Source organism: Musca vetustissima, unplaced genomic scaffold (assembly GCF_032173495.1).
Source record: "Musca vetustissima isolate MV318-11 ecotype Yass unplaced genomic scaffold, APGP_CSIRO_Mvet_v1 utg3678, whole genome shotgun sequence".
Lineage (NCBI taxonomy): Eukaryota > Metazoa > Arthropoda > Insecta > Diptera > Muscidae > Musca > Musca vetustissima.
In genome coordinates this window covers 230,528-243,615 of record NW_026878205.1, presented here as the reverse complement: position 1 = coordinate 243,615, position 13,088 = coordinate 230,528, and the positions used below count along the sequence as shown (strand labels likewise).

Sequence of the window (13,088 nt, the reverse complement as noted above, 5' to 3'; positions counted from 1 at the left end):
CCGTACGCATTGTTGTTCTTTTTATCTTCAATGCAAACTTTGAAAATTTCTAAACCGGAAAAAAGACCGGAGGGAAATCATGTCCGAATGTAGCTTTAAAAGAGCACATCATAAACAATAAAATGTTTTACAAACAATGCCTCATAAATTGCATGTTGTTGCAAGAATCAACTTCAGAGTAGAGAGATAAGTCCCATTGCGGATGCCGAGATAACATACATGTACAGCAAGCATTCGAAATTCCACACAATGGTCAATTTATGTTTAAGGTATTTGTATAGTAAGATGTATGCGTATGTTGGACTTTATTGTATTATATTAAAGGTAGTAAAAAGTGAATTGGAAATCTAAATTATTAAATAACTATTGTTTTCTTTCTGTCCAAATTGATGGAGTTTTTCTTGTTGAAGAACGCATTTTATTGACCTCTGAAAAATAAAACTTAGGATAATATAGATTAAAAAATGTATTTAAGATATTTATTAAGTATCAATCATTGATGAAAAATTCAGAATTGTGTACTCTGTCCTTGTCCCTCAAACTCTATAGAACTGTACTTTTTTATTTGTCCCACTTCAGACAACCTCATTTTTTTCGAAATAATAATTCATATTCTTCAATTGGTACTTATGTACAATATTCCGCTGTAAATGCATACCTACACACCGCAATTCTCCTTGGCAATTGCCAAAAAAAGTATGCAACAACCTGACGAACTGTAAAAACGCTATACAAACAAACATATTTTTACAATTTTCAAGTTGAAGCAAAATTCAAAAAAAAAAAACATTTTTTTGCGTTTTTGATACAAGGCCGTTGTTTTATTTGAACTCCATGCAGTCGTTTCAAAAAACCTTTCAGTTTTTGTTTTCCATTCAGTCAAATTTATCGATGAGAAACGAACAAAAAATGTAAAATTCCAATAACACGCTGCGGCAACGGACAACAACCCATTTTTAGGAAATATCTGACGCAGCATTTCCTTTATTTAGCAGCCACATCCAACAACGGGAACTTTCGAATAGGCATGCACCTTGTAAGAGGCCACGCATGCATGTGTTTGGGTGTATATGTACCCAGTTTTTGGAAAATTCAAACAACAAGAACAATTTACCTTTCTGACAAACCTTTGTACCAATTTTGCATGCTCATATGGGTATATTCACATTTTGACGTATAAGCAAAAATTTTTTCCTTTCATTATTATTGTTGTTTTTTTTAAATTTTTGGTGTACTATAACAACAATAAAATAACAAGATCTCCTTTTTTCGTTTTTGATTGCAAAGTGGTTGTTATCCTTTTTCTCCCTTTTACTGAAATGGAAAGCAAGTTTCTCCAGGTCACCCCTTTTACTTTGAATTTATTTGCCAAGGGAGGGTGAATGGCTCAACGAAAAGATTGACAGTTACTCCCCAGAATGAAACGTAATACCATGTAGACTTTTCTATATACAAATTTAATGTGAATACTACAATAGAATTTAAGATAACAGGACAGTACAATTATTGTTTAAAAAACTTCGATTTAATTCTTAGTGTTCCTGGGTGTGTGTTTTCATTATATTTAGATATTTTCATTCTCCTCATCCTAAACTCTGAAATGTTTTGAGGAACTTTCGCAGACTTCGTCAGTTGTTTCCGCCAAAAATCGGCTATGACTTCCACAGTTACTGAAATTTACAAAAAAAAATATTTTTGAAAGTTCAAAATTGGCTTGGGCAACTTTGCTTCTAAGTCTGGATTTATATTAGGCAACACTTCACCGCTCTCGCTTACAAATTGACAATAGCCGCAAGTAATTTTGGTATAACACAGTGACACATTTTGCAACTTAAACCGCTAGTTGGGTTTTGAATTATTAGCTAAGGTTTTTACAAAGAAAATCCAATCCAAAAAGCAACAATTCAGAACCCAGCTAGCGATTATTGAGTATTTATTTTTTGAACACATTTAGTGTTATTGTCATACCAGATCCCCTACTTTGGAAACGTTTGTTTTTTTTTAATCAAAATACATCATGGTATTTGCAATATATGCAAATTTAACTCTTTAAATCTTAAACTGGTTTTACTAGTTTTATTTCCTAACGAATCGTATAGCTATTCCGCACCAATTATAATTGTAATGGAATGCAGACGTGCGCATACCAAAATAATGCATAAGAACAATCATCCACAATTTGAATTATGCCACATAATGAATTGGGAAAATTGAATAACTCCACATCGGTGTCCCTACGAAGACGCCAAGCCAAAAATTTTTCGGTGTCATGTCTGCGTCATAGAATGAACCGCATCAAATCCTAAGAATCTCCGTATAACACACTGTCATATGAATTGCATCTATTAGATATCTTGGAAGCATGTGAACAAAAATTCTACAATTGTCACCGTGTAATTATGTTGCAAAATATTCGCTACACAATTGTACCTACAAACACTTCACATACATGGCCACACAGTCTGTACAAAATTCTAAACAATTTATTTACTAACAACCATTTGTCTTACGAAAAATCCCATTTAAACACTTGAAGATTTACTATTTGTACTGTTCGTCGTTCGACTATTTGTACATTTTGTATTTCGTATTTTGCTCATACTTTCGTTTCAACATTTGTTTCAGCAGAAGCATCCTCATGTTATCTTTGAGGCACGCACCAAAGCCAACAAGGGCTGCGCGAATACGGGCAATCTGGACTCGTGGCGTTTGTCACGACGCACAAAACATTTGCCAGCTGGTCTTATCGATGAGATAGATCGAAATGGTGCTGGTCGCTATAAACGTGATGTTCGCGAAGCTACCAAATACATAGAAACTGCCATAATAGTGGACAAGGCCATGTTCGATAAGCGGAATGGAAGTACAAGGGCCGAAGTAATACACGATGCAATACAAGTTGCCAACATTGCGGATTTGGTAAGTACATTTAATGTTCCTCCATCCTAATACCCTTCTCCTCCGTCTAACTCGAACTCTCTTGTTATTTATTTGCGAAGCATTGATGTCACTAGACTCGCTAACTCAATTCCAAACACATTTAGACAACGAAGATGGAATATTATGGGAGAAGCATACTCGTTTTTTCCTTCACTCTTTTTGTGTTTGTTTTAATTTAAAATTACTGCCAAATCACATGTGACACGACGACCGTCGCGTCGGTGGGGGTCATGCTCAAAGAGAAAAGTTGGCTTAGAGTTACAGTGACGAGATATTTATGGCAAACAAAGCTACCCTAGGCTTAGCTAGGCTCATTATTTTTGTAGGTTCAGTATTTTCCCTTCTTTAGTTTAGTTTGCTTTTTTATATTCTCCGTGCATTCGTTCGTAACTTAATGGCAAAGAGGGCATGTGTCTGATGATGCCGCGTCAGACAACTAAAACCGTCTCTTTTATTTAAACCACCACCACAGGAGGCTTTAAATCTTTTAAATGCAAAACATAAATCTTAAGTTTTGCAAACGAACTCTGATGTGAACAGTGTTGCCGTTGCGATTTTCAATTTAGTAAAAAAAGCTACAAAAGGGTAACATATCCTAAGACATCAAGCATAGAAGTTTATAAAATGTTTCATGATTTTGTATGCAATAATCAAAATACAATATAACATTAAAAATACGATTTTCCATATTTTCATACCAGATCTGGTCTATTTTTCAACTAAAAATAAAATAATTTAGTTTTTGATCCCAATTACCATACATACAACTTATTCGAAGATAGTGCTGTTTAACGACCTACAAACTATGAACACACACAATCAGACAGATATAACTATGACGCATTTAGATTAAACATTTTCGACTTATATTGACTGAAAGTGCTTTTGATTTTTTATTGATGGAAAAAAGAATGATAATGTATAGCATTATAATATTCGTAATGATTAACTCTTCTATTGGACCTTGAGAATTTAATTTTGACACTTTTATCACCATCTCCCTGGATTTTCTATTGAATCTCCAAACTAGTTCAATTGAAAATTTTAAGTTTTTAAAATGGTAACACTGCCACCAAATCAAACACACTACACATATTCAAAACGCACAACCACACCCACGTAAAGTTGAATGTGTGTGTGTGTTTGTGGATTTTGCAAAAGTTGTTGCAAGTAAGTCAGTCATGATTCTTTCTCTTCAATAAAAGACATGAAAGTCCTCTGCCGTTTTGTTTTACTTAACTCTATAGCAAACACACTCACACATACACACGTTTACTGACTAACAGCAACTACTACGGCAAACACGTGCAATATTTGAATGTTTAAAGAGCATACACTCACACGCTCATTCACTCATTCATTCGGTGACTGACTACTAACTTATACACTAACACACTTGCATTTCCACGTTTAGCATTTGTTTGAACAGTAGGCAAGCACTTCCGGGTTTTCTTCTTGCACACCGCCTTTCGCCGTCACATTCCTCAACACTGCATGTCGGTCATGTGAACGAGATCTGAAATAACAAATAGACAAAAAACATTTCATTTTCACATTTTGTCTCTTTTTTATAGTTTATCCTTCACGTATTTCCTAGAATCCTCTTAAATTTTCGTCCTTTAAAAGGAATTTCTTACTATTTTTTTATTGTTTGGAAAATTTAAAAATACCTACCAATAGTAGCCGACAAGAAAGATATTCCACAGGAAAGCCGTTGGCATATTTTTAGTTTGTTGTTTTTTTCATACACTTATATACGTTAGGGGGTGTTATCCTCTGAGACGAAGAAGATTAACGACAATTGTCTGCAATCGCGTTAAATAGACCTCCAATCTGAGATTCGTCTGGTGGTTGGCTCTTCATTACGGCTTTACACAATTAGTTGCTCCATTAGTTCATTCATTTCGTTAGTCTTCCATCAGGACTCGTGTGGGTGGGTGGCCACAGAAGATACGCTCATTATTACAATTCGTATCGGAATTATTTATGATCTCAGGTCGTGCTTGTGCACATTGCTCGAATGCTTGTGGTAAATTTCTTTGTAATTATTTATGGAACATTTATGGAGTACAAAGTTATTTATCACATTTACATTCATGTAAGGCCAAAAGAGAAAATTCGTACAGACAATGATGTAGGTGAGACGGTCACAAATGGAATAATTAAATAAAATGACTTAAGATATTTGTAACAAAATATCAATAGAGTAATAATTGCCGGCTACTGAATAATAAATTGGGATTCATTCTACCAAACTTTTGAACAATTAGAAAATGATTATAGCAGATCCTAACAGCATTTACATGCTTCATTCCGTACAAAAGTATTCCTAGAGGAAGGGTTATGAATCCAGCCATTTGAATCACATTCTTCCAAAATTTACATTTTGAAAACATGATAGATAAGGACTTTCTTTAAAAATTAAAGAAGATATTATGTAGACCCCCTATGACTATTAGTATACTAATGGTATTGCAACATTTTGGTATAGCTCATTTTTCTAACAACTTTTTCCAACAATTTTTGTATACATTTTAAACATCTCAACTAGAAATGAGTTGCATTTAGTACTCGTATATAAACCAGCTTCTACAACCACATCCATGAATGAAACCAATACTGTATTCAATGGCATGATAATGTTATGCAACTTAAATTTATTCCATTTGACCACAATCAAACGGAATAATAACAGAAATCCAATCCTATTGCAAAACAATGGAATATCTGTGCTTAGATTCATTCCATTATTCAAACATTCGAAATTATATTTAAGGTATAATGTTTAAACATAAATGAGTACAGACCGTGCGGTGCGGGCGGGCAGGGCGGAGTAGGGCACATTGTATCAATGAACTTTGCAAAATAAACAAAATAAACAAAAACAATGACGACACACTTTGCAAAAAATATGTGTCAAGTGAGTTGAAATGTACAGGATACGTCGTCCAACTGGAAAACAATAACAAAACAATATTCGCCTTAAACATTCCTCCTCTGTTCGTTTCATCTTTAATGGCTTTGGTCTATTCGTGTTCACAATGGCACTCTGCCGCACAGTTTGCCACTGGAGTAAGTCAGACAAAAACCAAATCCTTGGAAAAATCGAATGGGGAGAGAAAACTCAAGATTGGTTGGAAGCACGGGTAGAAATCATTGACATGGAGTATTCTGGTAGTTATTTCTGAAACAGTCATAGTGGGAACTTATTTAGTCGTTGTCTGTAATTTTCAGGGAGAATAGTTAATGCCGACTAAAAAAGATATTATTTTTCCATTTAAAATTAAAATCAGTCGGACCAGTCCACATGATACTCGACACCATTTGTACTACAGTCGAAATCGCTTATAAGCGACATACGTATATTTTGTTATTCTGACATGAAAATAATATATAAAATTAAATTTTTGAATTTAATAGCAGAAATGATGGAAAAATACATATACATTTCATAGTAATTAAACACTTAAGAATAATGTAATAAAACATAACACTATTTTCGAACATGCTCTGTGTTTTCGTCATTAAAATATATAGGACAATTCTAATATTTTGCGAACACAAATCATTACAACCGATATATCGTTTAGTGTAGTCTCTAAAGGACAGAAATTCGGGACTTTTGAATTTCATCGTTATAGCCGATTTGTCGTTATAAACAATGTGGGTACAACCGATTTCGATTGTAATTGTACCTAAGAAATATTCGTTTCAACCCGAATATTAAACTATAGTCCTTTGCTTCCAATGCTTTATACAACTGCCTCGTATGTCATAATATTGCCATTTAGATTGAGTGTATGTGCCTATAAAAGTTTTCTTTAAATCCAATGCCTGTTATTTTTCGTTCGACAGACAATACATTTTTTTACTTCTTTGCCACTTCCGGGGGAGTGTAGCATTCTAGAGACACACTCACGTATGCAAGTATGTGTTCGCATTAAAATCATTGTTTTGCTTTCCCACAACTACTACTGGCGGCTGACAGTATTCGGTTATTTATTGTTAAGCTCAATCATTTTGTTTGGTCTGGCGTCGAGAATGAAAACCATAAATAAATGAATACGCCAGCCAACCAACTAAACAACAAACAGCTTTGCTTGGCCTCCCTTCGTCGTCGACGTGGTCGTCATCATCGTCTTACTATTAGTCGGGTGGTCTGCTATTTTCCTTGCACTTGATGGTAGCGTGTTTACCTCCTTTGGAGATGATCATCGTGGTAACCATTCATTATGCCATTAGTTGAAGAAAAGAATACGAGTACAAGTCGTTTAGCCTAAAATGCAATTTTATCTTTTGCCATACACTCTCCGGTCGATGTGAAACAACTCCATTAGCACAGCATTGCCCCATTGCTCCCGTCCAGTCTATAGTCTATTGGACGGTCGGTCGGTTTGTTAGTTGGTTGTTGTGTGTGTGTGTGTGTGTTTCTGCACTGCTTATTTGGACAAACCAAAGAGCCATTAAACATTGCTTCTAGTTCTATTGCTTGGACTTGGAATTTAACATTCGACTCATGTTGAAGATTCATGTTCAATTTACCCTCTGATGGTATTGTTGTAGCTTTTTGTCATTTTTCCATTTTTGTGTTGGTGGAGGGTCTTGATACTTGGCCTGGCTAATAAATCATGTGTGTTCGTGTCAAAACGCATCTTCAAGACTTTGTTTCCTTGTGAAAAACACAGATTATCACACACACACATACAAACAAACATAGACTCACATAGACAACAGCCATACATGCGAATACACTTAATCCATTTAGGTCTTCCCCGGTTTTATTTCGCATTAAAAGTATTTTTAATTGTTTAATTTATTATTGTCTTTAGTTGAGAGCAGCAGCTCTTTTTCTCTGCTTGTGTGCGTGTGTGTATGTGTATGTTATTCCCGTCAATTTTAATTGAAACCTCTCACAAGCAGCAGTGTTTTTGTTTGCTCACTGTGGCTTCGGACTGCGATAGTGTTTGACGCTTTTAATTAAATGGAATCGGTCGTGTACTAATCTTTCATGTTTTGTTGTGCATTTTCAGTATTTCCGTACTATGAATACCCGCGTATCAGTGGTTTACATTGAGACCTGGGGCAAGAATCAGGCTGTCATTGATGGCAGCAAGGACATTACCAAGGCTATATCAAATTTTAATGACTACACATCGAGAAATCTCTTTCAAGTGGAACGTGATACAACACAACTTCTAACGTAAGTATTAATAGTTATACGGACACATTATATGCCATGTTAAAATTTGGCGTATTTGATTGTATATAAAATATATGGATACTATTATTTACGTTATTTTTTTTATTTTATGTTGAGTTAATAAGATAAGATAAGATGAATAAGTATTGACTTAACTAGTTTTAAAATTGAGCCATGTCATACCCTCCATGGGGTTAAAAAATGGGCTAAAAACTTCAAAATTCACAGAATTAAGTAAAAGATATGTATGGGTGCTATATTAAAACACACACCTATGTAGATGATATTTATACCCTTTACCACGCTGTGATACAGGTTATTACGTTTTTGTGCATCTGTTTGTAACAGGCAAAAGGAAAGGAAACAGACAAATGGTTCCTTTTGAGAATATCGATTTACGCATGTCCATGTATCCTTGTCAAGAAAGTAGAGGTCGCGTTTAGGATTCGATTTGGATGAAATTTTGCACAGCTCACAGCTATTTGGTCCAGAGGACGAACATTGAAATCGGTTCAGATATAGATATAGCTCCCATATATATTTTCATCGGATTTACTGTAAATGATGCACCATTTACACGAAATATGGCATAGCGTACCAATTTGATTTCGCGTAAATCGGTTCAGATTTACTTATAGCTCCCATATATAGTTTCGTCTGATTTTTAGTAATAATTGCACCAACGAATTAAAGTATGTCCGATTCACACGAAATTTTGCATACTATAGTGAAGTTAGGACAGCTTAATGTTTGCCAAGTTTTATTGGTATCGATTCAGATTTAGAGATATATTTTCCAAAAAGATAAAATTATGCCGATTGGCACAACATTTTGTACTACATTTTGTAGAGGTTAATGTGTGTCAAATTCAGATTTATATGTAGGTCCCATATATATTTTCGTGCGATTTTGTATATGGTGCACCAAAGGCGCTATGCTGGGCCGATAGGCACACTTTTTGCTACAGAAGATAGTATAGTCTAACGTGTATCAGGTTTTGGTGAAAATGGTTCTGATTTAGATGTATCTCCTATATATTTTTTCTTGCGATTTTAGGTGAATGGTGAACAAAGCGTTTTGAAATTAGTATAACCTAAACTATGACAAGTTTCGTTGATATTTGTTCATATTTGAATATAGCTTCCATATAAATTTTCATCCAATTTTTAGCAAATAGTGCACCAAACTAATGACATGTTTATGAATTGATCTAAGTCGGTTCGCATTTAGATAAGGAACACATACTTTAGTTCATCCAATTTCAAGTTAATGGTCCTTAAAAATTGCGACGTCTGTTTAATATACCCACAGTGGTAAAGGGTACCATATAGTCGGCCCCGTCCGACTTTGCTTACTGTTTTTATTTATCAGGAGCCTGAATGATGAAATTGGTATGGAAATGCGACTTAATTCTTCAAAATATCGCCGGATCTTTCTATGGGGACACTACAAATATTAATACTTTTTGTACTCGCTACTGCATCATGGAGACGTAGACCCATATATCCCATGAACAATATATATGTATATATATAAATATATATAGGTTATATATATATAGGTTATATGTGTTCATATACAGCATCTAGTAGTAATATCTTCTGATTTTTCATTGAAATATCATTGCATTTAGTTGGCATTTTTCTATCTTCCGACCCTCAACTCCATAGACGTTCTACTCCTTTATACGCATTTAAGCATATTACATATATCAACACACTCACTAAATCCTATCCCATTTGATTTTATACTTTATAAATTTTCATTTGGCCCCAACTACTAGAAAGAAACCCATTTTACACATCTAGTCTTTCGGGTAAACGGACGTATGGTACAAAAGCTCTTGGCGAGTTCTGCTTGATTTATGAGCAACTCGTAGCTCCACTTTTAGTTAACAACTTAATGCCTATAAATCCTGTCTGTTATTACGTTACTGGGAAACAAATGCAGACTGGAGTGCGCTGACGACGGAGGGCCTCTAGCTCTCGAAAAAACAAGGCGGTCAGAGTAATGTAATGGCATGAAAACATCACACTTGTAAAGCAGCTGATACTGTGAGCACATACATGTATACTTGTGTGTTTGATGTGGGAACTGCTGTAGGATAACAAAACGTTTGCCTAAATAAAGCTGAAGCTGTAACAGACTGAAGAGCTGGGTGACTGGCTGTTTGGTTAGTCGGTTGGTTGGATGTTTAGCTTGTATGTTTAAGCCATAAACAGCAGAAAACTCGGGATATAAACATTCAACTCATGATGCTATCATTATAGCCCCTGTTACTGTTGGTGTTGTTACGTTTTTGGGATTTTCCTTTGTAAGCTGCCGTCATGTGTGTTTGTGTGTGTTTCGCTCTTTCTAAATATCCTCTGGACAAATTTGTAACACATGAAATATTTATTAATACCCACAAACTAATGGCGAATTTTAGAGGTCCATAACAGGCCATTGGGAATATTTAGTACACAAAATGTCAAAGATAAAAGCTGTAGTCATTAGCTTTTTGTTTCTTGTCGCCTAGACTTATATTACTATTTATACATGTTAAACATTTTGAAATAAAAAAAAAACAAAAATAAAAATATAGGAAGACGAGCGATGGCGGATAAGTGTGCAAAATCTAGATTTTTTTAAAGAAATTACTTGTAATTAAAAATTAAATCGGCCACATATAACGTGTGCACAGACGTTGGTGGTACCACTAGAAGCTTTGGTTTTGCAAATGGTCCACATAAGAATATAAAATTTGGTCTCATTCATGCAACATTTTTCTACCAAAATCTATTAATATAGGACCCCGTATAGTATATACATTTCTTTATCTTTGTGTTAACAAACATTAGTACAATAAAATACAATAAACCATACGACATAATGTGTTCACAACTGTTTTGAGATTTCAGATCTACTGGCGATATGTCGATTAATCCCAATCGAAATAATATTACTTGTAAAACACGGTTTCATGTGTGTTCATTCCCATAACAAATAATCGGCTAATCCTAAAAACACTCTGCACCCCATTATTTGTCAAAACAGAAAAATATGTGTATGTAGTTGTTGTCTGTAATTGTCAAAATTACCCGAAAAACAGGATAAAGTACATGTTTAACGAGCCAACAACGGCGTTTGGTGCTAAGTAAGTATGTACAACAATGTGAACATGTTATAGACCAACATACTGGATATTTGATTGTCCGTCAGACAGGGATCCCTTGGCTGTGGAGGATAATAAAATCTTGTTTGCTTTACTTAACAAATTACTGGAACAAGTAGTTAGATGTTGTTCGTGGTACGACAGAGTACGATCGTTATATATATTTTTATGTTCACTTTTTTATGTATTTTTGCTCTCCTAATTGATACAAAACGTTAACAAAGTCTACTTAAAGTATTCAATTTTGTTTGTATACGATGCAACCTTTTACCAAGTGCTCTTCAACAAAGCAATCCTCCCATCAAAGCTTTCCCTTTCAGTGAACTTTGAATTGGCCATCATGGCATCAGGCGGTGAGAGGTGGAAAGGGATATGTTCCTGTATTTTACTTATTTTGCGAACAAACCCAATATACATACATATGTATTTGTGCATACACACATGTTTGTTTATTTCCCTTCTTGGCATTTCCGTTATTGTTGTCGTTTTCATTTTATTTGTATATTATGTTGACCTTACATATTGGCGTATGCTTTAAATAAGCTCTTCCAATAAGTACGACTACATTTTCTTAATATATATATATATATATATATATATATTTCTAAAAGCTTTAAGCGAAAATGTGGAAAAATGGCAAGACCCCAGTCAGAAAAAAATATTCTTCAGCTTGTAAACATTCAAACGCGAAATTGTTATAGAAGGCAAAACGATTGTAGGCATAGCGGAAAAATGCCAAAACCCAGTAAATTGAAGCCCACTTTAGGAAATACAAATACATGCACACACATACTCTTTTACATACAAACACAAAGTGCTTCAAATGTATACATACGCCAAATGCCATTAAGTTAGCATTTTATTATTATTTCCGTTCATTCATTTTTTTCGGTTTAAACTACAGTTGTATTTTTCAATAACACACATACGTACATACACAGCAAAGGGGTGGGGGAGTACGTTGTGTATTCATAAATCTATGTTATGAAATGTATTTGAAATTTGACTGTGTGTGCGTGTGTATGTTTTTTCCCGGATACAAATATGCATGAGTATGCTAGCGGAAAAAATGAGTTAGTAACAGAAAATCTCTTTGAAGTTGCTGTTCAAGCACAAAAACGTATAATACATTCATAACTACTCCCAGCCCACTTAAATATCTTGCTATATATGTGCCCTACACCATTTGGTGCATAATGATTTAGTCTAAATACTTACGAAATGCAAAGCGAATTCTTATGAGAAAAGAATTAATAAAATATATTTTTTCTTGTAATTTTTGGTGATTTTGGTGAAGACAGAAAATTTTTATTTGTGAATTATAATTTTCCTTGTAACATTCTTACCCTAGTTTCATTCCTGTCCTTTTCTTTGAAAGTTTAAATTAATACACAAAATATGGGATCACACAACTTGTAACTATGTCTCCTATCAGACATTCCCACTAGTTTGATGTAATTTTTTTTAGTAACAAACTTTTAGGTTTAAATTTCATTTTGTAATACATGTGTTAATATTTACATAGATTTTTCTACATGTCTTGACTGGTTTTAATTTGTTAAATATTATAGGGTGTATAGCGCTTGATGAACACCTTTTTTGTCTGGTAATATTTGGTTGTTTTCATCCATCAAAGTACAAGGAAACCAAATGAGCATTTGTATATACATCCTCTAATATATGTGCATATAAACATATCTTGAAAAAATGCTAATGATATAAAAATACTGTGTATTTCCTATCTACTTGTATATGCGCAATCAACTTTAAATACACATATAAAAATATAGCATA

At 34.2% G+C, this 13,088-nt stretch overlaps 1 protein-coding gene across 1 annotated transcript in view; it reads left to right on the top strand.

The window, feature by feature from the left end:
• Window positions 1-13,088, top strand: part of LOC133323016 (disintegrin and metalloproteinase domain-containing protein unc-71) — a 172,237-nt gene that overhangs the window by 126,422 nt on the left and 32,727 nt on the right. The window contains exons 8-9 of the mRNA XM_061531973.1: window positions 2,629-2,919; window positions 7,971-8,140. Of these exons, the coding sequence (XP_061387957.1) occupies window positions 2,629-2,919; window positions 7,971-8,140 (461 nt within the window). The remainder of the gene's footprint in view (window positions 1-2,628; window positions 2,920-7,970; window positions 8,141-13,088) is intronic.